The 28,000-nt window shown below is 39.4% G+C and overlaps 1 protein-coding gene across 3 annotated transcripts; it reads left to right on the top strand.

Moving 5' to 3' along the window:
• The first annotated feature begins 337 nt into the window (after positions 1–337).
• Positions 338–27,041, top strand: LOC109083314 (tetraspanin-5). Of its 3 annotated transcripts, XM_042728682.1 has the most exons (11): positions 340–719; positions 15,667–15,717; positions 16,567–16,713; positions 17,630–17,800; positions 20,134–20,259; positions 21,905–21,952; positions 23,395–23,511; positions 23,584–23,645; positions 25,016–25,102; positions 26,722–26,764; positions 26,846–27,041. In XM_042728682.1, the coding sequence occupies exons 1-9, from the start codon at positions 636–638 to the stop codon at positions 25,086–25,088; spliced, it is 879 nt and encodes a 292-aa protein (XP_042584616.1). In that variant the 5' UTR covers positions 340–635; the 3' UTR covers positions 25,089–25,102; positions 26,722–26,764; positions 26,846–27,041. The 3 variants fall into 3 exon arrangements, with proteins under 3 accessions (XP_042584615.1, XP_042584616.1, XP_042584618.1); XM_042728684.1 differs by lacking the exon at positions 25,016–25,102 and having other exon boundaries at positions 341–719; XM_042728681.1 differs by lacking the exons at positions 25,016–25,102; positions 26,722–26,764; positions 26,846–27,041 and having other exon boundaries at positions 338–719; positions 23,395–23,649.
• Positions 27,042–28,000: the final 959 nt, after the last annotated feature.

Below are 28,000 nucleotides of genomic sequence, written 5' to 3'. Positions count from 1 at the left end.
TAATATCCTAGTGATTTTTGGCATAAAAGAAAAATCAACAATTTATTGTTGGCTCTTGCTACAAATATACCCATGCTACTTACGACTGGTTTTGTGCTCAAGGGTCACATTTTAGGTTATAAAATAGTAAAATATTAATTGTACAATATCTCATTGTTGCCCTACATGTGAGAAAACGGCACAGAATAAACTGTGCATCAAATAACAGCCTAAAAATGCCGCACGTGCACGCAGTTGAGCGAAAACTACTTATGCGCGTCCTCGCGAGGGGAGGCGTGTCCTAGTGGGGGAGGGTCGAGGCGCGGCAGCTGATTGGTTACTAGCGCTGTCAATCAAAAGCAGCCATGTCAAGTGAAGGGAAAAAAGAGCGACGTGAACTAATTGCGGAGAAGAAGGGGCTGTTATTATTTCGAGACGCACTGTGTTACAGTCAGCGGATTTGTTTCTAAATGACAGTTAGCCTTGTTGCAAATTTAGGCGCTGTTGAAGCTGGTCAGCGTTATGTTTCTTTTATGCGGATAATAACATTACTGGGACACTTTGACACCGATGTCCTAAGAACGGAATAATAAACTGAACCTGCTTCGCGTTGTTTTATGTGACCCAGTAGTTTGTTTCTGGAGAAAACGAGCCAAATGATGTCAGGAAAGCATTACAAGGGTCAAGAAGTCAGCTGCTGCATCAAATATTTCATATTTGGATTTAACATAATATTTTGGGTAAGCGCTTGTGTTTGTAGCGCCGCGGCTTTGTTTCTAATGCATCAATGTTTCTTTCTGTCAGTGAATGTGAGTGTGATGTATGGCTATTTCCCTCCGCCAATTCAGTTCCTTTGTTTGAAACGCGAGAAGCCGGTATATACTGTACAAGACAGGCATAATTAGTCGATTAAATCAAGACCTATCGATTATTATACGCCGAGCGTGGAGCAGACCCTGCGGTCCTGTATTGGTGTTAACAGAAACTCATTTCATTGCGATCTTCTAACCGTTTATCTCAGATGTTCATGACAGCAGATGAGTCAAGTGCGTACTACAGATAATCGGCTTTCTCTCTGTGTGAAGCGATGCATCGACCTTACTGTACACGAACACATGCATCCTGGGCCGCATTAATGCACGGGCTTACCTGGGCTTAAGCCCAGGGCCCCGAGCTGGGGGAGGGCCCCGATGATGCCGGAAAATATTGTAATCGGATTTTATAATTCGCTGTCCCTTTAAAATATACGCTTTATCGCTTTGTTTTGAATGCACGTGCGGGCGTTGCAAGTCCTACTGGAGAAGTGTCAGTCAAACCCTCTCACTCAATGAACCCTGCAATCATCAGTCACAGTGGGCATTAATTTCATTGTCTGAAATCCAATAAAATTCATCATTGTCTGAAAGCATTCAGTTATTGGCCTGTATCGAACTCATGTGACATACTTAAGTTGAATTCTTTATAAGATAATTGCCGCCTATTCTAATGATGAAAATAACTAATCTAGCTAATCTAATATGACAGCAATGTCTCGTAAATATGAAAGTGGTTCGCAAAAAAGAAAAACAGCACAAGATAAAGTAGAACGTCAGAACAGTTTGTTTAAAAAAATTCCGAAACTAACATCATATTTTAACGCAAGCCCAGGGAAAGATGAAGATGCAGATAATGGTGAAGGGGAAAGGGAATCACTGCCATTTACAGGTGATATACTAGCAGGCTGGCAGCAGTAGCTAGATATGATAGTCTATCAAAATAATTAACTCCTTTTAAACTTAACAACTTAGTTGAGCTCCCAGTAGTTAGTTAGCCACCATATAATAATTTTTATGTATTGCAATGGTTGATGCGAACGATTCTGCATACATGTAATTAAATAGGCCTTATCATATTACATAATGATTTAAATAAAGCACTCTTGTTACTATTAAAGTTGCGTATGCCTTCAGAAGCAAACACTTAATTGCGCTTGATGTTCGTATCACTTCTTTAAAGCAAGATATTTGGGCACATTTCGTTTTTTACTAAAAAAAAAAAAAAAATGCATGAATGAGAAAATCGTATAGGACGTGCTTGATGTTAAAACTACTTTTTAATCGCAATAATAAGTCATGAAAAAGATCTCTGTACTCGTGTTGACTGACACATCCTAAGCGCGTGTGCAGAAAACCCTCGCAGACATCATGCAATACTGAATTAAATTGAAAATGATTCCATGACAAATGCAATTTTAACAGTCACTTGTTGCCACCTGGTGGGGTAACGTGTAATAGATACAAACGGCCTAACAGTAAAAGGAACCATAACTTTTAACGATTAAGCAGTTCCAATGGATGAAGGCAGGGCTCAACCCCGGTCGGGCCAGCGATTCAAATTTTTACTTGCCCCACCAAAATTTTCACTGGCCCCACAACAAAAAAATAATAAAAGTAAAAGACAAGAAAATGGGCCTATAAAATAAGCATAGATATTGTTTTCATTGTCTTTGTTACATTTAACCTCAATAATAGGTTAATGACAGCAAGCTACTAGATTAACTTATATTTTAAATATTGTTAGACAAATAAACAGTAAGTAATAAAATAGTTACAAATAATCAAATTACGAGTAATAGCACAAATAAATACAACAGAACAAACATATAAATGAAATAAATGGTGCTTTTCAAGTTTTTCATGTAGTTTTAAACAAGAGATTTTCAGGTACAGACGTTGTAATCTAATGTATAACTATAGAATAGATTAAACTTTATTAAAAATGTATCAGTCAAGAGCAGTTACAGATGCATAAAAATGTTTTTAATGTTGAAAATATAAAACGTTAAATACTGTGGAATTATTAAAAAAAATGAAGACACTTTAAACCTGAAATTAAACCCGCCAGTAGGTGGCAGCGAATCACTGTTAATGAGCAAATCATTGAGATTCAACCGATTCATTCAAGCGGCTGATTCACTCAGGAAGTGTTGCTCAGAGACGCAAAACAATTCTGTGGACTTTGGAACCATTTTCGTTGGCGAAATACAGCGAAACAGACGATTTGGTGTCTAAAATGTAAGTCACTTGATATGAAGTTCTTGTTTATTAAACTGTACGCTGAATAAAATCATCACATTTGTAATCATGCTAATATTTGGAGAAAAACGGCACTCTTTGTGTAATATTGGTTAACATAGATATTAAATTATTAATTATATGAAATATATACAGGGGCATATTTGAATTCTGAGGCATTAAGACTAAATCACGTGCACAAGTCTAACCTACTAGACTACGTCACGTAGTGCATGCGTGCACAGAATAGGGAACAATTACTATTTTTTTTTGTAAAGTGAGATGCATACTCGATAATATCAGATCGTTAAATCAACAATTACGATATCACAGACTACATATAACGCACACCCTACAGCGCTGGCCCGATCGGGCAAGTGACTGCTACGTCTACTGTCACGAGCGTCATTCACACTAGCCTCGGGCAATCGGGCAGTCCTTATTGTCGAGCCCTAGAAGGGCCCCTCAAGAGGTAAAGCCCAGGGGCCCCTTATAGTCTTAATGCGGCCCTGCATGCATCCTGTGTGTGTCCTGGATTGAATGCAATAACTGGAGAAATGACTGAGAAAATGCAGTCATTTCTACTGAAAGACCTGTGCTGGAGTCTAAAACTCTGTTGTAGTATTCCTTCAAACATGCTTTCAAATATAGTTTTGAAATATACCATTTATCCCAAAAATGCTGAAAATAATGTCAAGTGCATACAAAGAGTTATGTTGTTTTTATCACCGTGAGGTCTAACATTAATAGATGAGCACTTATCAGTATTAATGTTGTGCGTTAATGTAGCTAAGATCAGTTTCAGTTCACTTTTTTTCTAAGATCAGATACTAAACGGTTTATTACGCCATCCCCCACTTACCACCTTTAACCTAATTTCAAACATTTGAAATGGTTAATATATTAAACAAATTTTAAATGTAATTTTACATTTATATAACGTTATAGGAATTTTAGGGTTGCAGTCTCAAGCCTCCAGAATTCACGTTTGGCTTTTTAGACGAAATGCATACGTTTGGCATACCTGTGATATCTATAATCAAGTGGTTACTAATGTCAGTTCAATAATTAAGCGTCGTTTGCTGTGGTAGATTCTTGATTTGTTGAGTTCTCGTTTATAGCCAAGAAAAAGTAAGCACCATCATTTTTATTATGTTACTTTTGTGGCCAATAAAATGCCACATTGAAAACCAGTTGTGGCACTTATTATGAAATTTTTGTGGATCCCTTACAAATTATGAGCCAAAGATAAACGCTTAATCAGAAAATCCCGTTCTGTGAAGAATCATACACCTTCTGTCACCTCAAGTGGATGGTGGTCTTATACGATGGTAGGAATGTAGCGATTAACCGCGAGCCGGCTGAAAATTGATTCAAATATGTGACAATTCAAATCGGTTGAGATGCTAAACGAATCGCGATTCTTTAGGGGGAAGAGTTTATATGAATGCATGTCTGAGAGAAGTTTACTGTCTTTAGAAAAGTTTAGATGGTATTTTTTATTTTCATCTTGCCTCATAATGCATATTAAAGTTCATAAGTGCAGCGCTGGTTTGTTTACAGCGGTAACCAAGGTAACGCTTTAAGCTCCACCTGCTGCAGTGTTCATAAGTGCAGCACTGGTTTGTTTACAGCGGTAACCAAGGTAACGCTTTAAGGTCCACCTGCTGCAGTGTTCATAAGTGCAGCACTGGTTTGTTTACAGCGGTAACCAAGGTAACGCTTTAAGGTCCACCTGCTGCAGTGTTCATAAGTGCAGCACTGGTTTGTTTACAGCAGTAACCAAGGTAACACTTTAAGCTCCACCTGCTGCAGTGTTCATACGTGCTTTGTTTACGGCGGTAACCAAGGTAACGCTTTAAGCTCCACCTGCTGCAGTGTTCATACGTGCTTTGTTTACGGCGGTAACCAAGGAAACGCTTTAAGCTCCACCTGCTGCAGTGTTCATAAGTGCTTTGTTTACAGCGGTAACCAAGGAAATGCTTTAAGCTCCACCTGCTGCAGTGTTCACAAGTGCTTTGTTTACAGCAGTAACCAAGGAGACGCTTTAAGCTCCACCTGCTGCAGTGTTCATAAGTGCTTTGTTTACAGCGGTAACCAAGGAAACGCTTTAAGCTCCACCTGCTGCAGTGTTCATAAGTGCAGCACTGGTTTGTTTACAGCAGTAACCAAGGAGACGCTTTAAGCTCCACCTGCTGCAGTGTTCATAAGTGCAGCACTGGCTTGTTTACAGTGGTAACCAAGGTAACGCTTTAAGGTCCACCTGCTGCAGTGTTCATAAGTGCTTTGTTTACGGCGGTAACCGAGGAAACGCTTTAAGCTCCACCTGCTGCAGTGTTCATAAGTGCTTTGTTTACAGCAGTAACCAAGGAGACGCTTTAAGCTCCACCTGCTGCAGTGTTCATAAGTGCTTTGTTTACAGCGGTAACCAAGGAAACGCTTTAAGCTCCACCTGCTGCAGTGTTCATAAGTGCAGCACTGGTTTGTTTACAGCAGTAACCAAGGAGACGCTTTAAGCTCCACCTGCTGCAGTGTTCATAAGTGCAGCACTGGCTTGTTTACAGCGGTAACCAAGGTAACGCTTTAAGGTCCACCTGCTGCAGTGTTCATAAGTGCTTTGTTTACGGCGGTAACCGAGAAAATGCTTTAAGCTCCACCTGCTGGCAGAGTGAATCTGTGTCTCGTTCAGCTCGTCTGCTGTTTCTTACTGATATTTTTATGTATAATTTCACAAATGTATATTTATTAATGTATGTTTATTTTTATGTATAAAGTCAAACCAGTATGTTTTTGCTTCAGAATTTCAAAATGATAAAATCTCATTTAGATTAAAAATGCTCATGTTGCATGTATGCAGCATCTTTGTTTGGAGAATGATCAAAATGCAGTAGTTGCCTTATTTTAAATGGAAAGAGCACAGACAAAGCCTTATTTTGTTTATATGAAGAGATTTATTTTATTTGTGTTACTTATTTATTTGATTTGGGGCTTGTTTTTAAATTTCAATTTAGTTTTGTTATTTACATTTACATTATATTTAAATGTGGTCATTTAGCAGACACTTTTATCCAAATGAGGACAAGGGAAGCAATCAAAACCAACAAAAGAGCAATAATATGCAAGTGCTTTATTAGTATATTATTATAGTGTTATATTTCAGTTTCACAAAGAAATGTGCAGCATTTTGTCCAAGCAATAATAAAAGGACACATTTAATTTATAATTTATCTTAAATCTCATTTTGTTTAAAAAATAAAATAAAACCGTGAATCGAATCGTGAAATCAAAATCGTGAATCGAATCGTGAGTTGAGTGTATCGTTACATCCCTATACAATAGTGATTTCACTCCTGTAACTCATTTATGATTGCATGAATTGATGATGTTACAACTCTGCCCATGTTGCAACATACTCTTAAAAATCAAGGTTGTTTATTGGCATCTATAGTTCCATGAAGAACCTTTAACATCCACGGAACCTTTCCAGAGCACAAAAGGTTCTTTATACTGGAAAAAGGTTCTTCAAATGCTTAAATGTTCTTGGCACTAAGAAAAAAAAATGTTCTTTTTAAGAGTGTAAAGCCTAGAGTTTAGATCAGTCCCTCTTTTTCCCATCACCTAGTTTGAGTGCTCACTGACGGTAAGCCACGGCAAAGGTCCAACAATCAGGTAATAAAGTCCAACATCCAGGTAACATCCAAAACAGAAAACCATAACAACATACAAAAACACGAGAAACCAGGGAACCAGGAAACCGCAGGGTGACATTCAACAAGGACTCCGTAACAACGACAGAACAACCAGGGTATTTAAAGACAGGTGCAAACAAAGTAAGTGGTAACAGCTGAATACAATGAACAGTGATGAGCACCTAAGGCTAGTGGGAAATGAAGTGCTTGACGAAGATGACAATAAGGGGAAGTGAGACCTCTAGTGCCACCCAGGGAGACACAGAACAGACACCGTGACACTACCCCCCCTCTAAGGAGCAGCTTCCAGATGCTCCTCAGAACCCAATAAACACAAAACAAAGAGACCAGGAGGGAGGTGACTGGTGGAGCAGAACAGGGGGAGGGATGGCGGGCCAGGCCCGTGTAGGGGAACTGGGACCGGCAGCGATGGCTTCCCCTGTTAACCCAGGTGGCTTGGTCAATCAGGGGGCCATGGTGGACAGCCGAAAGTTCAGGGGACCACGAGGGACCAGGCCAGTTCAGGGGGCCACGGTGGACCCGAAGTTCAGGGGACCACGAGGGACCAGCAGTTCAGGGGGCCACGGTGGACCCGAAAGTTCAGGGGACCACGAGGGACCAGGCAGTTTTCAGGTGGCCACGGTGGACCCGAAAGTTCAGGGGACCACGAGGGACCAGGCAGTTCAGAGGTGGCCACGGTGGGACCCGAAAGTTCAGGGGACCACGAGGGACCAGGCGTTCAGGTGGCCACGGTGGATCAGTCCATTCTCGTGTGTGAGACGGCCATGGAGGAATTCGCCATTTGAGTGGCCCGAACGGAAACCTGCCAATCGGGAGCCAAGTAAGGACGCGGCTGTTGCGATGGCCCGTGTATTGGATTCACGGCATTGGGAACCGGCATCAGGAACGACCAGACAAAGGGACAACCCGCCTCGGGAACGGACCTTGGACACGTGGTATCGCCTCCGGAGCCCATCTTGGGCCCCGCATCGCCTCCGGAACAGCATCGGCCACCGCCTCTGGAATGGCCTCAGAACGGCATCGGACCAGGACACCGCCTCGGGAACGGTCAGGAACGGCCTGGAACGGCCTCAGAACGGCCTCAGGAACGGCCTCAGGAACGGCCTCAGGAACGGCATTGGGACAAGGCCCCCGCCTCGGGAACGGCCTCGGGCACGGCCTCGGGAACGGCCTTGGACAAGGGCACCGCCTCGGGAACGACCTTCTGCATCGGGCACCACCTCGGGAACGACCTCGGCCTGCGCATCGGCCACCGCCTCGGGAACGATCTCGGCCTGCGCATCGGGCACCGCCTCGGTCTCTGGAAGCAACTCGGGCACCACCCTCGGTCTCCTGAACAACATCGGGCACCGCCTCGACCTGCGGAACGGCCCTCGGCACCGCCTCGGGAACGACCTCGGCCTGCGCATCGGGCACCGCCTCGGGAACGACCTCGGCCTGCGCATCGGGCACCGCCTCGGTCTCTGAACCAACTCGGGCACCGCCTCGACCTGCGGAACGGCATCGGCCACCGCCTCGACCTCCGGAACGCATCGGGCACCGCCTCGGCATCGGGAACAACATCGGGCACCGACCCTCGCCTCGGTCCTCAGGCACACCGCGGCTCGGGCACATCGGCACCGTCTCGGCCAATCGCTCGGGCACCGCCTCGGCATCGGGCATTGCATCGGGGACCGCCTCGGCATCGGCCACCGCCTCGGCCCCCGCCTCGGCATCGGGCACCGCCTCGGGCACCGCCTCGGCCTCGGGCACCGCCTCGGCACCGCCATCGGGCACCGCCGGCATCGGGCACCGCCTCGGGCACCGCCTCGGCATCGGCACCGCCTCGGGCACCGGCCTCCGCCTCGGCACCGCCCTCGGCATCGGGGACCGCCTCGGGCCGCAGGACCCGCCTCGGGATCGGGGACCGCCTCGGGGCACCGCCTCGGCAACGGCCTCGGGCACCGCCTCTGCCTCGTCAGCACCGCCTCGGCCTCGTGCACCGCATCGGGAACCGCCTCCTCTGCCTCGGCCAACGGCCTCGGCCTCGGGCACCGCATCGGGAACCGCCTCTGCCTCGGCCACCGCCTCGGCCATCGCATCGGGAACCGCCTCGGCAACGGGCACCGCCTCGGCAACGGACATTGCATCGAGCACCGCCTCGGCATCGTGGACATTTGCATCGGGAACCACCTCGGCCACCGCATCAGGCACCGCCTCGGCATCGGGCACCGCCTCGGGCACCCGCCTCGGCATCGGGAACCGCCTCGGCAACGGGCACCGCCTCGGCATCGGACATTGCATCGGGAACCGCCTCGGCAACCGCATCAGGCACCGCCTCGGGCACCGCCTCTGCCTCGGCCACCGCCTCGGCCATCGCATCGGGCACCGCCTCGGCAACGGGCACCGCCTCGGCAACGGACATTGCATCGGGCACCGCCTCGGCCATCGGACATTGCATCGGGAACCACCTCGCCGTCATGCACACCGCCTCGGCATCGGGCACCGCCTTCGGGCACCGCCTCGGCATCGGGCACCGCCTCGGGGGCACCCCTCGCATCGGCATTGCGGGAACCGCCTCGGCCACCGCATCGCACCGCCTCGGGCACCGCCTCGGCATCGGCACCGCCTCGGCATCTCGGGCAGCCTCGGCACCGCCTTCGGCATCCGGCACAGCCTCGGGCACCGCCTCGGGCCACCGCCTCGAGCCCCGCCTGGGCAACCTCGGCCGTCGGCCTTTCCTCCTGACGGCACACAGCCCTCTCGGAACCGCCTCCTGGACTGGGCGGCGCCACTCGGGAACGGCCTCCTGGACGCACCGGCCGCCTCGGAACGTCCCTCCTGGACGGCAGCGGCCCGCTCGGAACCTCGTGTGCTGGACGGCAGCGGCCCTCTCGGGAGCGTCCTCCGGCTTCGAGAACGGGGACGCCTGTCTCCTGGACCTGCGGCCCTCTCGGGCGTGCCGTGGCTCCTTGACGGAAGACTCAGGCCGTTGAGTCACGTCCTTGTGCTGGACGCTGGCCGGCCTGCCATCCCGAAAAATGGTCCAGGCACGCTGAGCGGGCAGGCCATCTCTGGCAACGTCGCTGGCTGTGCTGGCGGCCATCTTGCGCTCGATGCTGAACTGGTGGCCATCCTGGGCATTGGCGCTGGCTCAGCGGCCGTACAACACTCCTCCTGCGGGATCTAATGATGAAAAGTGCCTCAACTGTCCTCCGCGGACATCTTGGGCTCAGGCGCCACTTGAGGGCTGCTGCAATCCATCTTGTGCTGTGGCGCTGGGCTGGCGGCCAGCTTGTGCTGGGCTGGCGGCCAATCAAGTGCTGTGGCGCTGGGCTGGCGCACTTGTGCTGTGGCAAGGGCTGGCAGCCATCTTGTGCAAACGCTGGGCTGGCGGCCACTTGGTGCTGCTGTGCCGTGGTTGCGGACCAGGAAAACTGTGGTGCTGCCAGCAACAAGTCTCGGGTGACATTGGTGCTGGCTCAGCACCGGACGTGACCTTCTGGCTCAGCGGACCGCCGAAAATAATCCAAGTTTTCCGAACCTCCTGGCAGAACACATCTCGGCGGACGTGTTTCTTTCCTCCCCTGGCTCACGACCCCGTTCTAAGGGGGGACCTGGTGGAGAGGCGATGTACCTCCTCTCGCCCGCTCGCTCTATGGCGACCTCCCCGGGTCCCACGGCCACGTCTTGGGCTGTTCCCTGCAAACCCACTCGTGCTCTCCCGCTCGATGGCAGGGCGGGAAAACCTCAAAAACATCCTGCTGGATCTAAGTGTGACGGAGTCCTTCTGTCACGCACCGCACACAGACAGGCCATCCAATTGCAGTATGGTGGGCTGAGGCAAGCCAAATGAAGTGCTGTGCCGCAAAGGTCCAACATCCAGGATCCGTCCAAACAAGCCGTGACATGAACACCTACAAAAACACGAGAAACCAGGAACCACCAGAAACCGCAGGGTGAGCACTTTCCAAGGACTCCCGTAACAGACGACTCGAACAACCAGGTATTTAAAGACAGGTGCACGAGTCGAGGTGGTAACAGCTGATACGATGCCGGACTCCTCTCGTCGCCGCTTCGCTCCGAGTGATGACCACCTAAGGCTAGTGGAAAAACGGCGATGAAGTTGAAAACCGACTCGTTCTCTCCCGCTCTGATGGCAGGGGGAAGTCAAGAAACTCTAGTGGCCACCCAAGTGTGACACAGTCCTTCTGTCACGACACCGTGTCCAGAGCGTTCACTGTGCTAACAAAAAAATCAACACTCAATGAACTTCATACACTTGTGACATTAGCTACTGTACACGTTTACTGCCGACTCATATTTTCAATCGCTCCAAACTGACCAAGAAAATGGTTTACATTCAATTTAATGTGATGTTTCACAACAGAAAAATCTTAGTTACAAATATAAAATATCTTTTAAATAATGAAAAAGTGATTTTAAACCGATTTTTAATAGATAAGAATGCATCAGCTACTGCCGTAGAGGCAAATGCTCCCTTTTCAGTAGCTATTAACTTAAATTTCTTGTTACTGGTTTGGTTGAACTCATTGATTCCTTAAAAATAACACTGACAGCTTCTTAAATGACGAATTTGTTGTTTCTTCAAGTTCCCTTTTCAGTAGCTGGTAACTTAAGTTAGTATGTATTTGTATGTTTTACTTCATATTTTGAGGAAGTCTTGCCATGACATGTTACACTATAACTGGATGCTGAGGTCATAATTTCTTGTTATGATCTCACCCGAGTAATGCTTTTTGTCTTTTTCATGTTCTTTATTTGGGTTAACATTGGGGGTTTTGTGACACAGCTTACACACAAAGTATTTTACTGAAAGATGACTCATAATGAAAAGCGACATTTCTCTTACTGAACGTATCAGAAACCAGCTGCACTAATTATAGTCAGAGTGCAGTGCGCAATAGTCTTGTATGGCTGACATTAATGACACCCCTTTAAGGCGCTCAGATAAAGCAGTAGACAAACCTCCCAAACAGATGTATTCATAGATCTATAAATTAAAATGTCTCTTTTAATTGTTAGGTGGGAGCAGGTGTAGGGTTTTTGGATCTTGTATAAACATGTTTGCAAATAGCAAGAATAACATCGTTGTGCACTAGAGAAATAAAATTAGCTAAAGCAATAGATTTATTTTGGCAGGGTAGCATATAACACACCTCAGAAATACTGCTCTCGTCTCGGTACACTGTCTGAATGCATTTCCAAATTGAAAGTGAGTCAGGCTCCACTAGCTTGTTCCTTAAGTCAAAGCACTCCTTTGTTTCTGTGTGACATTTTTCTGGCTTGCATACAGAATGTTTTCACTGAGGTATATGTCATTTCCTTTAAGAGTATGCTGGTCATGATGCCAGATGGTGAACAAGAATATAATATATCTAACTAAAAGGGTTGTGTATTTACATTATGGACTGGCCAAATGTGTGTGTATTATTGTTAAGATTTTTTTTAAAAATTTAAAGAAGGCTCTTATGTTCACCAAGGCTGCATTTATTTGATAAAAATACAGTAATATGGTGAAATATTATTATAATTTAAAATCACTATTTTCTATTTGAATATATTTTAAAATGTAATTTATTCTTGTGATCAAAGCTGAATTTTCAGCATCATTTCTCCAGTCTTCAGTGTCACATGATCCTTCAGAAATCATTCTAATATGCTGATTTGCTAGCTGTATTATCAATTATATATATTATATATATATAAGTTCTTATTATGTCAGTGTTGAATTTTTTCAGGAATCTTTGATGAAAATGAAAACAAGAAATTTAATTTATTTGAAATAGAAATCTTTGGTAACGTTATAAATGTTTTTACTTTTACTTTTGGTCATTTCGATGCATCCTTGCTAAATAAAAGTATCAGTTTATTTTATTTTATTTTATTATTTTCTTTCATATTAGAATGATTTCTGAAGAATCGTGTGACACTAAAGACTGGATTACTTAAACTCAGCTTCTATTTAGTAATACATTCCATTAAAATAATTTTATATAAAATAAATGCAAGTATTAAAATGCATGCATACATTATGGTCTACATGTGGCCATTCATTGCATACGGTATTCTTATTGTATGTAATTCTCTGTCTACTGTAATATGTAGTGCAGGGTGGCCATTATGCTTAAGCTTTAATGGAGCAGCTGGTTGTTATGAAAACGATCATAATAATGCATGTTTGCTCTGGGAATATTTGCGAATCCATTTAATTCTCTTTAGTCTCTTTCCATGTCCTGACTGATTCTGATGCTGATGCCATACAGTTCCTTTCAGACTACTACACATGCAAACAGTCAAGAAGGAATATGCATTTCTCCATGTATTAGTCCACAGAGACATGTGAACTGGGTGTGTGTGCAGCTTTAATATCACAAACAACACCCTGTGACGCTGAAAAAAAAAAAAGCTGCATGTTTTCCGGTTCGCTCCATTGTGTGCAAAGTTGGATGGGAATGAATGGAGCCTTTGTGCTCCACAAAACTTCTGTCTGTGTTTGAAATCAAGTCCAAGAAACTAAATTGTCCTTCATTCCTCACTCTCCAGGTCTCTCTCTATTAGCAACCACTTTACAAATTAATTAAAAAAAAAAAAGTTATTTTTTAAAATTCCTCAAATTTGCTAAAAAACAAGTTGTGGTGAAACAGAAGCAGCGAGAGATCTTTTCTTCCATATTCTGATATGCATCCAAGTGGATTCGAACAAGTAGTAGTGTGGGAACTTGGTTTTGTGCATTGGTTTATTTGGAGATGTGGGTGTTTAAACATATGCAATAAGATCTATAACATGCGTTTAGAAAATAGATAGGGTTTCATACACTAGTACTGTGCAGTCTGTACATCTGTTTACTTTACCTGATTTTTATTTGTTTGTTTTTTTCTCTGATTGTGGTGATATGAGGCTTTACACAGTAACCAGCCAGATTTGATGCACAGTTTTTTACTAAAAGAACTACTGTATGAGAGAGACCCTGTACCCACAATCACTGTACTGTTGTCTTGCATATTTTATGTACACAAAAACTCTTGTGTGAGGCACAGTGGGCGCTCTGATGGTGAAAAGATGGACCGTTATGAGGGAAAAACAGGGCCGTTTAGACTAAAACAACTTGGCAAAATGTAGCTGTGAGTGTTTTCTTGAATAATGAATGAAATTCTGGAGGTTTCTCAAGTCTGATAGCTTGTGAGCTTCAGTACAGATGGGTGATCTGACTAAAGGTCTTGACCCCACTAAAACACAGTGGTTATATTTGAAAGCAATGATGTATTTGTGTAGAAATGCATAGCTGACATTCAAATCCATGTGTCTCCACCCACGTGCTTGCTTTTTTTATCATTATTATTTTTCTCATATAGCAAAACTGAAAATTTGCTGAAAATGTAACCATCCTCAGGCCTTCCAAGATGTAGATGAGTTTATTTTTTCATCAGAACGGATTTGGAGAAATGTAGAATTGCATCACTTGCTCACCAATGGATGCTCTGCAGTGAATGGGTGCCCTCAGAATGAGAGTCCAAACAGCTGATAAAAACATCACAATAATCCACACCAGGGGATTATTGGACTGGAGGGGTGTGGATTACTTGTGGATTATTGTGATGTTTTTATCAGCTGTTTGGACTCTCATTCTGGCGGCACCCATTCACTGCAGAGCATCCATTGGTGAGCAAGTGATGCAATGCTACATTTCTCCAAATCTGATAAAGAAACTAACTAATCTGTATGTAGATTTTCAGCAAATTTAATTTGGCCTTTTTTAAGTAATTTTTGGCTATTCCTTTAATTACATTTTAATTTCATCTACAAAATCTGCCAATTGTACAGTTCTATCTAGAGGAAATATATATATATATATATATAGTTGTAGGCCTTCCAGTTAATGTGAACACAGTGCATATTTGTGTTTAATGTTTGGCAGAAAAAATAAATAAAATAAAAAAAAACATGGTATAAGAAGAAATAAGGTACAAATAAAGGCGATGTTCTCCAGTTCTGAAAGGCTAGCAGAATCACAACCTTATGGACAAGTTGAGGACATACCGTACGTTTCATGGGAAGGACCAGATGTCTGCTCAGATGTCACCATATAAGATCAGATTGCAGAAACTGTGTCAGAGTGTGGCATGAGAAGCTGTTGAAATTAAAAGCAAGACCTTAAGCGTGAGATATAGAGGCTGGCACTCTTTACACTCAATGGTTATGAGACATGACCTAATGTTTGGTCAGGCTGAAGGGGTCTGATAAAATGCTTGCTGTCTTTTTATCTCTAATGTTCAGCATTGGCTCACTGGGAAGGGGTTTTGAAATGGAAACATTACTGTGTACTTTGGAGAATAGTAATCTATGCTTTGCGTCACATGTCTAAAAAGCATGACATTTTCACGTCTTTTCATAATCATGGACAACAATTCGTTTTTACATTTTCATATCGGAGTGTAATATTGGTTGGTTTGAACTTTATATATATATATATATATATATATATATATATATATATATACATATATATATATATATATATATATATATATATATATATATATATATATATATATATATATATATATATATATATATATATATATATATATATATATATATATATATAATTGTGGGTTAAATAAACATTTAAATGGATAGTTCACACACACAGAAGATATTTTGGTACAAACAGTTTTGGTTCCCATGACTTCCATGATATTTCTGGACCTTACAGTAGAAGTCGATGGGAACTGAAAGTGTTTGTTTACTAAAATTCTTCTTTTGTGTTCCACAAATAAAAAAGTTGAGCAAATAGTGTGTGAAATTATTGTTTTCAATAATGTGCAATGCATGCTGTAACATCTCAAAACCTCTTAATCTGCTTTGCTTTTTAAAACAATTCATCGTCGCTAAAGTAATGCCATATCTGTCTTGTTTTATAGTTGCTTGGTGTGGCTTTCCTTGGAATCGGGTTGTGGGCATGGAGTGAGAAGGTGAGAATAAACAAGACTGAATGCATATTCTTTATGCATATTTTTATTTGATAGGCATATTAATGTATGTGTTAAGTTGAGATGTCCCATACTGTATGAGGTGCAGTGATGTTTTAGGATTACTACGATAATATTATATTTCATATTAATTTTACTTAAAGTTTTTAAAATATAATTAAAAAAAAAAATATATATATATAATATACTTTTTATTCATTTTTATTTCAGTTTTGGTTTTAGTTATTTTGGTACAACTAAATGCAAATAAGAAATGTTGCCTTGGCAGCTACAGTAGCTGAAATAAAATACGTTGACGGTTTTATTTTATTTTATTTCAGTTAATGTTTGTTTTGTTTTAAGTTTATTTATTTATTTATTAGTTTAGTTAACTACCCTGTCACATAGGGATGGAAATAACAGCTAAGAGCATTATCACGTGTGCAGCTGTTTTCTTCAAATATAGACACACACACACACACACACACACACACACACACACTGTGCAGAGTTATTTGTCTACAAACACACCATGTGCTCCATGTAGAGTGGACCACAAAAGTGCATTTTTGGACAGTTTCATGAAATATGTAAATTTCTCTCTCAATAGTCCGTGTGATCTTTTACACACAAGCATGTATGAACACGCTTTGATATATTGTTTGTGTGTATGCTTGATCAGTTTGCCATTTTCTGTGCCATATTTGTGACTTTGAAACCACACGGCTTCTGTCTGTAATGAAATGTTTGCAAATATTTGTATCTGCCGTAATTGCAAACAATCACATTTGAAGCAAATTCTCAAGGTTCTGGGAAGCCGTTCAGCTAATTAGAGCTCTGTGTGTTCCTCAGGGAGTTCTGTCTAACATCTCCTCCATCACGGATCTGGGTGGATTTGATCCAGTGTGGTTGTTCATGGTAGTTGGAGGGGTGATGTTCATCCTGGGTTTCGCTGGCTGTATCGGGGCCTTGAGGGAAAACACCCTCCTGCTCAAATTTGTATGTATTCAAGTTTTGATTCTTATCTGTTACAAAACAGATCAGTGCTTTTTTAACACTTACATGCGTGGGTGTTTCCACAGCCATTAATACAGTACATACGGGACAAACATCTACCAGAGAGTGCATGCACAAAGCATTTTAAGCACAGTTAGAAAATGCTAAAATAGAATATATATTTGATGCTTGTTGCATTTACAAACATCAAATATATATTCTATTTAGGCATTTTCTAACTGTGCTTAAAATGCTTTGTGCATACAGTCTCTGGTAGATGTTTGTCCCGTATGTACTGTAATGAAAAAATGTTTTTCATTTGCAAAAATGATTTTAAAAAATCACAAAATTTATACTTTACAATCTGAGGTCACGAGTGACATTTTTAAAGTGATATTCTGAATGTATGCATTTATTATTTGATATTTTGGTAAAATTAAAATTAAATTGCTAAAATTATGTAGCAATTTAATTATATATTATGCTAAAATTATTACAACAGTGTAATTTAAATTTTTGTAATAAAGCAATTAGATTTTTTTTCAGTTTTGGCATTTTGTATGTATGTATGTATTTGCTTTGACTCACATTACAGAAATTGCAAAGCATTTTAGAAACGAATAAAAAATAAATTTGCTAAATTTGCTAAATCTGATGTCTGCACAAACTGATGTCACTCATTTATTTATTTATTGCCATTTAGTATGTCGTATGTATTCATTTTTGTATTTATTTTTAGACTGCAAAAATGAAACTAGTGTCAATGCATTCTGCAAACAATTATTTAAAAATACAAAAATCTGTTTCTCAATTTTGACATTTTATTATATTATTCAGAACAGAAAAAAAATACTACAGGGGATGAGGTATAGAGTGTTAATGACTGTAGTAAAGTGTATTTGTCTCTCTTCTCTCCCAGTTTTCGGTGTTTCTGGGGATAATCTTCTTCCTGGAGCTGACCGCCGGTGTCCTGGCCTTTGTCTTTAAAGACTGGATTAAAGATCAGCTCAACTTTTTCATCAACAACAACATACGAGCCTACAGAGATGACATTGACTTGCAGAACCTCATCGACTTCACTCAGGAATATGTAAGACCGCAGGCTAGAGAGCACAGAGCGCTCATGTCTCCAGTATAAAGGCAGAGAAAATACACTAGAAAGTGAAAATGAGGAAAGGTGTAAACAAGATGAAAGGGGAAGATGTGAGTGCACAGGAGAAAAAAAGCAAACTATCAGTTTATCTGCGCCACATGCCATTACAGAAACAGTTCCCATAGCAACAGCACGACTTGAAGACTCCTTATTCACTGTCAGCACAGACAGCACACTTACTGAGATCCCTGCCGGTTCGCGTTTCTTCATTTCTTTGAATAGTAAGATGTCAAACTGTTCAGAATGTTGTTTATTTCGAGGCTAAAATGTGCTGACATTTAGAAGGTTACTGAAATGGTGCCATTTGGGTCTGAAAGGTGTTGTTTTTTTTATCTGAGAAGTATTTCATTTGAAAAAGTGACTATTGAACTTTAAGAAATCTTATTTTTTCACCTCAGATTTGAAGTACTAAGTCCAAAACCATTATAAACACTACAAGACCACCCCGATAGTCAGATTAGTGGTCATCAAATATATCTAGAGACACTTTATAGATAGATATAATGCTTTATTATTCTAATTGAATGTATTGAGAACATTTAAGTGAATTTACCAATTAAATGAAATGCGTATCAACAAAATTCATCTTTGCACTGTAGAGGTGGCACAAAAGCTGCACCTGAGGTGGCACTGAATTTACACAGACTGTTTAATGCAGCCCTGAGTTGGAATAAATGCATTTACACTGCAGTTAAAGTTGCATAATCCTATGATATTAATTTCTTGTATATATATATATATATAGAGAGAGAGAGAGAGAGAGAGAGAGAGAGAGAGAGAGAGAGAGAGAGAGAGAAATTTGAAATGTTACAAAAAATGAAGTTAAACTTTATTTTAAGGTGTCCTTGTTACAGTGCAATTATACATTTAAGTACTGAGGGATATTAATTAACTACATGTATATTTGGGTAGGGTTAGGATCAGAGTCATTGAATAATTAATTGGTTCAAATGTGGTTTGTTCAAAATGGCTGATTCGTTCAGGAATGAAGCATGTGATTCTTTAATGTGCGTCTTTATGAGTGAGTCACTGAATCATTTGTTAGACTGATTCAAATCCAAAAACACAGATTCTTTCAGAAGTGAAACATATTGCTCCTGCTACTGCAGCTGTGTTTGAACTAATTGTGTTGGTGAAATACAGTAGAGCAAAAAAACAGACAATACTGTCACTAAACTACCTTAATATTAAATTTATAATGTGTGATATTGCTTTCAAATATCATATGTTGTAAATCTAATAAGCAAGGGGCGTACAGGGGCTCATTTTTTGTCCTCATATCTTGAATTTTGGTGGCATTTTGCCCCTGTAATTATTTATTAAAACTAACTGAAAAACAATAATGAGTAATATCACTTAGTTTTGGCATGCCTTTTAATAACCTTTAATTGAAAACATATTCATATTTGCAATTGAAGTGTTGTCAATGTTGCAAGGTTAAAAGTGGAAACATGTCGTTGCGCATAATTTCAGTCAATATTTCGAAAACATTTCTTGTGTTGAAACATTTATTTCTTGGGTTCAAACATAGAATTCACATTCTATATTTTCATATTTTTATTTTTATTTTTTAGACTCTGTATTCATCATATTCTATATTTGTATTTGATATAAAGAAACCCATTAAAATGTAACAGTGGGATACAGATTTACTAATATTCTAGTGAAGAAACAGAAAAACATGCAATTGTCTTGTTAACACTTTTATTATGTATTTATTTATTTATTTGCATTACTCAGTTAACAGTGTGACATCTAACAGTGTAACAAAATTCAGATTCCTATTAATGATATAAGTAGAAGTCCACACTTGGCACACAAATGACATTGTTTCCTGAGCAAACCCTGTTTCAGTCCCACACTGCACTGCAACTTTACTGTGTTTTTTTATAGCTTTATGCTCTGTACTGCAGATCTCTTTCCAGCAGATGCCTTTCCTCAGGACAGATTTAATTAGATATCAGAATCAGGCAGATGCTGTCATGTTATTTCCTTGCTGACCCTGCATGATAAAGAAGACAGACACAGAAAAGCACTGCATGTCAACATCAAATACTAGTATAATGGGAAAACATGGGGGATCACGGCTTGCTCATGCCACAGCTGTGACATTGATGTGTATTAAACAGATGCAGTCTAATGCATTTAATGCTTCCTATTAGAGTTGTCTAATATTCCAAATTATTGCAATTTAATCTCAGTTTTATGATGAATGTGTGTTCCAAAACTCAAGAAATAAAACTGCATGCACAATATTTGCCTTTCTTCAGTGGGAATGCTGCGGGGCGTTTGGAGCAGATGACTGGAACCTCAACATCTACTTCAACTGCACAGACAGCAACCCCAGCCGAGAAAAATGTGGCGTGCCCTTCTCCTGTTGCACCAAAGACCCAGCGGTAAGAGAGGAATTTTCATGGCAACTGAATGAAACGTATAGTTCACCCAAACATGTAAATGTGCTAAAAAATGTACAAGCAATCCAAGATGTAGATGAGTTTGTTTCTTCATCAGATTTGGAGAAATGTAGCATTGCATCAGTGTCTCAGCAATGGATGCTCTGCAGTGAATGGGTGCCGTCAGAATGAGGGTCCAAACAGCTGATAAAAACATCACAATAATCCACACCACTCCAGTCCATCAGTTAATGTCTTCTGAAGAGCAAAGCTGTGCGTTTGTAATAAAAAATCCATCATTAAGACCGTCGCTTCTGGCTAAAATACGAGTCCTCGGTCTATAATATTGCTTTTTCAAGTGAATTGTCTTGTCTGAATCAGAAGAGAAATACAGTACGCACAGATCAAGCACCGTTCACAAGCAAAAACTTTTCTAAACAAAGATGTGAGAGGACAAGAGGAGATGGAGGAATAGCTATAATGGATTATTGATTTGTATTTGGCCAGAAGCGATCGTGGATTTGTTTCTTACAAACACAGTTTTTCACTTCACAAGAAGTTAACAGCTGGACTGGAGTGGTGTGGATTGTTTGTGGATTATTGTGATGTTTTTATCAGCTGTTTGGACTCTCATTCTGACGGCACCCATTCACTGCAGAGCATCCATTGGTGAGCAAGTGATGCAATGCTACATTTCTCCAAATCTGGATGGCCTGAGGGTGAGTAAATATTAAGCAAATTTTCATTTTTGGGGTTAAACCAAAACTTATTCTTTTAACTAATTTAATTTTTATTTGAATATGATGCAATTAAGACTTTGTTTGAAAATTTTGCCAGTGAGATACTTGCTGTCTAGCTCCACAAATATTCAGTTCTTTTCCAAACACAATTTGTTTGCCACTATCTTAATGATTTAAGAGAGACTTAAAAGTGTGAGGGGAAACGATACATGACAAAGAGTGAAAAAAAAAGGGGAGTATTAAACAAGATTAGGTCTACGTGAACAGAGTAAAAATAACATTTCACAGAAAGTAAACAAGCACTGTGAGCACAACATCTACAGCAAAGAGGACGGAAGTTATGGCCTGTTATCAGCTATTAACTCATAACAAATAACCATCATTGACATTAAACGATTCAATTATGAGCCCTTCTGTGAATGCAGCGATTCATCATTTCACTGTGAGGGAAACTGCAGACGGTTTCGTTTGCTGTAAGTTAGAATAATAAAAGCAGAACTAAATAAAGAGTCATTTAAGTGTATAACCGTTTAACTACTGTACTATAACTTTACTAAAAGAAAGTGTACATGAAGAGTCTATTAATGTATGGAATGTTCCAAATTCAAACTTGTTTAAGAATGTTCAAAACAAGATTTCCAGAAGTGATTTGAAAGAGGAACAACAACTATTCAAGGTGAAGTAAGTCAAGAAGATTGGAAGGGTGACAGGCACATCCTGGTACTAGTTTATAAGGAGGAAGACTTATAAACATGACGAAGTAACTCCCTCAGAGTTTGCTATGTCCAGTCTTATCTCTTCACGTCACTGGAACACACTGGAATTCTTCACACTGTCAGCATACTTCCTTTCAATTGAAACGTTACCGTTGTCTTCCAATAATTCCACATCGATTATGTGTTTTGCAGGAGGATGTAATAAACACACAATGTGGATATGATGTTCGGGCAAAGCCGGTGAGTCCTGCTCTCTTGTGCCTTTACTCTCCCTCCATCAGTGTTTCTCTGCCTTCTGCACGTCACCTCTGCGTGCTTCTGAATGGAAAATTAATAAAGCATTAATAAAGGTCATGCTAGATATTTGTATGAAATAAGTGATGCTACAAATTAAAAAAAAAAAGTAAAAATGTTGAGTTTGAATTGAATTGAAATTGATGTGATCTCACACAACAAAAATAATCTGAAAGCATCTACTCTGCAGAAGACAAAGTATGACATGCTATACATCAGACATTATTTCAGCTTGCAACAACAAAATTAACATGCAAAAATGTATTTGTCCTGTTTATTCTTAAGTGACATCTTTATCACTTAACATTAACCCTGAGATATTTGCACATTTATCATGTACAGTACCAGTCAGAGGTTTGGACACACACACAGTACTCCTCATCATTACTATTTTCTGTTATTTACTGTTTTCATAACTGTAATGAAATTACATATATTATGTTATTAACACAAATTTACTGTTTTCAAAGTATAGGTATTGCATAGAGGCCAAAAATAAAATAAATAAATAAATAAATTTCTTACATTTAAGCTTCTTCATACTTGGATGATTATGTAATATATATATATATATACATATATATTAGTGCTGTCAAACGATTAATTGCGATTAATCGCATCCAAAATAAAAGTTTTTGTTTACATAATATATGTGTGTGTAATGTGTATATTTATTATGTTTATATAAATACACACCCATGCATGTATATATTTCAGAAAAATATGTTACGTTTATATATTAAATATATTTATATATAATATCAGTTAAACAATATAAATATATAAATGTAAATAAATGTACACATTTTCAATATATATATATATATATAGATATATATATATATATATATATATATATATATTTATATATATATATATATATATATTTTTTTTTTTAATATTTTAATTTATTTAAAATTAACTATTTTTGTTATATATATATATATATATATATATATATATATATATATATATATATATATATATATATATATATATATATATATATATATATATATATCGTTTTTGTGTATGTATTAAATGGTTTACATTCAGAGATTGTTAGTAGTATTAAACAACTCTTTACAAAAACAAATGGCTAACACATTGTGTGATTAATAATGAAATTCTGAAGTTAAAATAACACTGAAAAATTATATTTTTCTAAAATATACTCCAATAAGTTTAACAGTGATATATATATATATATATATATATATATATATATATATATATAATGTAAACAAAAATGAAGTATAATCCTTTAGATTAAGGATCTGTAAGATGACATGGGAAATAAGTATATGTGTTTAAATTTTTGAACTACTACTGTGCGTGTGTAGAAAGAGGACAAAGCATTGATCCTGATCTCATGTGTTCATCTTTAGGACGCAGAGCAGACGACATACATTAATGTCAAAGGCTGTGTGCCGCAGTTTGAGAAATGGCTACAGGACAACCTGACGGTAGTGGCTGGGATCTTCATCGGCATCGCTCTGCTGCAGGTGAGAACTTCATCTGCAACTGCTGACTGCATCTTCTGCTTCTACTTCATCTTTCTCTCTCTCTTTCCACAGATATTTGGAATATGCCTTGCACAAAATTTAGTCAGCGATATTGAAGCTGTGAGAGCCAGCTGGTAAGAACACACACACATGCAAACTCCTGCTCTACTTTTGCATACTGCCACGGCAAGCAGCTTTTCTCTTTCAGCCCAGTGCTTTGATGCCTGTGCATCTTCTACTTTTATTCAAAATGCACATTAATGGCTCACTTCTTTAAAACTGTTAATGATTCAGCGCATTTTAAAAAACTCAAAACAGCCTTTCCTAGTTTGCCGTTTTTGCTTTGAGAAGTGCCACCATGTGGACAAAAGAGGAAATACATGAAGATGTTTGATCATAACCCTCTCAACTGTCAGTGTCAGATCACTTAAACAGAAAATTACTGTTAAAATACTTCAAATTAAGATTCATTATAATACCTGCATCATTGCATTGCTGAATGAAATCCAATACTTGTTTCTTACTAATTTAGGAAAAAAAAAAAAATGTCAAATTTTTGACATTTGACTAGCTTGACTTTTATTAGTGCATTAAAACAATAGTTCACCCAAAAATGTAAATTTGCTTAATATTTACTCACCCTCAGGCCATCCAAGATTAGGATAAGTGTGTTTCTTCATCAAAACGGATTTGGAGAAATGTAGCATTACATCACTTGCTCACCAATGGATGCTCTGCAGTGAATGGGTGCCATCAGAATAAGAGTCCAAACAGCTGATAAAAACATCACAATAATCCACACCACTCCAGTCCATCAGTTAATATCATGTGATGCAAAAAGTTGCATGTTTGTAAGAAACAAATCCATTATTAAGACATTTTTAGCTTCTATCCATAATATTGCTTTCTTCAGTGAAAAAGTCAACTTGTCTGAATCAGGAGAGAAATATGCACAGATCAAGCACTGTTTACAAGTCAAAACTGTGGGTGGATTTTGATGTGAGAGGACAGCAGCAGATGGATGAAGTGTTATTATGGATTATAGACTAGTATTTTAGCCAGAAGCATTGGTTTAAAGTTAAAATGCCTCGATGGATTTGTTTCTTACGAACACACAGCTTTTCGTTTTACAAGATATTAACTGATGGCCTGGAGGGGTGTGGATTACTTGTGTGTTTATCAGCTGTTTGGTCTCTCATTCTGACGGCACCCATTCACTTTTCCTTTAGGTGATGCATAATAATTTTTGAGAGAATAAAAAACATCGGCATCATCAAATTAAGTAATATTATCCCTTTTTATATTAATATTAGAATAATATTAGAGCATTAATTTAAGATGCACGGCTGTGTAATCATTTAGCGTTCACTTTAGGCTAATGTGCATGTGATTTTATCTCCTCGCGATACACACACACACTCCACTCTCTTTCCTCCGTCCTCTCTGTCACATCCACACCGACTCACCTCACAACTTCACTTCTCCTCCCTCATGCCTTCATCAGGGTGCCGCCCCCCTCTTACGTCGCCCGCCGCCCCCCGTCCCACTACAGCAAGAAAGCCTCGGCGTACTCCTGAGGGAGGTTGGCCTGGTGGGTGTGAAACGTGCCTGCTTGTGTTGTGTGTGTGCTCTCTGTGCTCCCTAGCGATCATCAGCGCTCTGCTCTTCCTTCTCTGAGGGCTAGTCAGTGTTCTCGCAGTGTTCCTCCTCCTCCATGACAGAAATCATTCATCAGAGCTTCAGGCATTCACTAACATCAGACCAGTTACACTTCCACATGTTTGACCATCTTCACATCACACCTGGATGACATTCTATGATTGATTGATTGATTGATGATGAAAGTTTTTAATACTCTTGTAAAATATGGTTAAAATAATATGCATGTAAGTGCAATCTGAACGTGATGTTTTCAGACATTTCACTGCATTTTAACTGAAATTAAATGAAAATGTATTATAGTTAAATTTTATATTAAATGCGATAAGTTGACCATAGCTGAACGTATCTTTATATGTAAATTAATAATTACTTCCATTTTCTTGGAAATATGGTTAAAGTGTAAAAAAACAAAAAACAAAGATATATTAGTAAGGACATAAATTAGATATATGACATCAAATACTGTTTATTTTTTACTTTTTAAACTCAGTTTTTCACATAAATTGTTATTCTGATAATATAATATTTGTAGTGAAATATTTTCTATCAAATTATGTGCAAATTCAATAACTACTTTCCTTCTTAGAGCCAGTGTTGTTTTAGTATATCATTGAGATACTATTATAGTTTTTATTTTATATATAAAATTTAGTTTTTGGTGTTTTTATTTATTTTTATTTCAGTTTCTGTTTCGGTTTAGTACAAGTTACACTAAATGAAAATGAGACATGTTGCCTTGGCACCTATGTTTTGATTTATTTATTTATTTATTTACTTATTTTGTATCGCAAGTCCATAATAATGAATTATAATAAATAATTAATAAATAATAATTATGGTTTTAATTTGGTTATGTGTTATAACCCTTTTGGGAGCCCACTGTATATTACAAACAAACAAACAATACATCCATTAATTAAAAATAAATAAATAAATAATATTTCATTCATAAGATATACTTTTCTCCAGTTCTGTTCTCTCCTAAAAAATATGTTCTGTGAAATATGAAATAAACTACATCATATATTCTACAAAGTATATTCTGATATGTTTTTAAAGCGAGCGATGTAATAAGTTTTGCATGGCCTTGTATGTAAGACCCTTTCATATCGTCTCATAATAACACACATCCTCACGGTTCCAGTCCCACAGAGATCTACTGCAGTGAATGTGAATGTGTCGTACATCTTAACCCCGTCCGTCCGCTCCTCAGATTCTCTCTCCCACTTTTAGACCCGTTTAGCTCCTCGGGATGTGTGCTCATTATAACCCTGATCCGCCAGCTGGCCTTGCTGCAACCCTTCCATGCATCCCACATCAGTCATGTTCTCTCCAGCTGAAAATCAGTCCGTCACACTGTAGACTGCAATGCTGATTCCTCTGATGCAAGGCCCCATTTGTCAAGTTGGCACAAAAAATAAAAACCCTACTTTGGTTTTATTGGAGCAGTCAGTGGAGTAATGCCAACTCTTAATGAGGCCTTACACAATTGGCTTAAGACTTCTGTTCATGACCCATGTCTTCTTTTTATATCTTTGTCTTATGCAGTTTGTTCACATGAAGTGGCAGCTAGTCTTGCAGACACTCACAGGTAAGTAAACAGAAAGATCTGATTTGACGTAATTGTTGTGAAATAGCGGTCCAAACAGTGTTTCTTTCTCTTTGTAAACAGGCCTACGCCAGCACGATTAAGGTAGCGAATGATGAACACAAGTGCACTGTCTGTGTGTGAGTTTCCACCGTAACCTTTTAGCATCTGTAAATAGTGTTTTATGTGTCAAAACGTGTGTAATGTGAAAAATGACGTGTCCACAGAGGTTGCGTTAACCAAAAAATTACCATCATTTTGCGGGATTGTAAAAGCATTACAAAAAGGATCACTCAAAACACTTTCCATCACTTTAACACAAAATTGAAACCACAGTTGGCTCGCTAGTTCAGTATTCAGGACACTGGTGAGGGATGTCTGAACATTGCTCACTAAAAATTCCCACAATGCACCGTAAAAACCAGTGAACTAATGTTAAATATCACTTAAACATAAAAAACCCTACCTAACAAAAACAATAATAATACACATGTTAAAATTACAAGCAAAATACAAAAATAAATAATTAAGACCAAAATTATAGATTTTTCTTTTATGCCAAAAATCATTAGGATATTAAGTAAAGATCATGTTCCTCGAAGATATTTTGTAAATTTCCTACTGTAAATATATCAAAACTTAATTACTAATGATTAGTAATATGCATTGCTAAGAACTTCATTTGGACAACTTTAAAGGTGATTTTCTCAATATTTAGATTTTTTTGCACCCTCAGATTCCAGATTTTCAAATAGTTGTATCTCAGCCAAATATTGTCCAATCATAACAAACCATACATCAATGAGTTTATTTGGCACAATGACTGTCTTTTATTAAGCTACAGTCAGTGTTAACATCAGGCTTTTGGAGAACGTTTATTTTGTTCATCTCTCAATCATCACTGTATTGCATTTCATTATACTGTATGTTTTAAAACTACAGAGCTCTGATCATAAAACCAAGCATTTAAATATCATCTGACTAAGACATATTATTAAGAGAAACAGCATGACGCATGATATTTATAAGAGTTTTATGTAAGTATTCTGTTATATTGTTACAAGGATCTCATTGATTTATACTACAAATATCAGAAACCGCAAATTTAATGTTTAATGCTTTCCTCTCTTTGAATATGAGCTCCATATTCCACTATTTCATACTATATGACCCTGATGCATCAAAAATGATACTCATTAAAAACACATGCTTATTTAAACTATTGCATTTAAAATAATA

This window comes from Cyprinus carpio, chromosome B7, assembly GCF_018340385.1.
Source record: "Cyprinus carpio isolate SPL01 chromosome B7, ASM1834038v1, whole genome shotgun sequence".
Classification (NCBI taxonomy): domain Eukaryota; kingdom Metazoa; phylum Chordata; class Actinopteri; order Cypriniformes; family Cyprinidae; genus Cyprinus; species Cyprinus carpio.
Note: the sequence above shows the minus strand (reverse complement) of the source record. Positions and strands in the feature narration are given on the sequence as shown.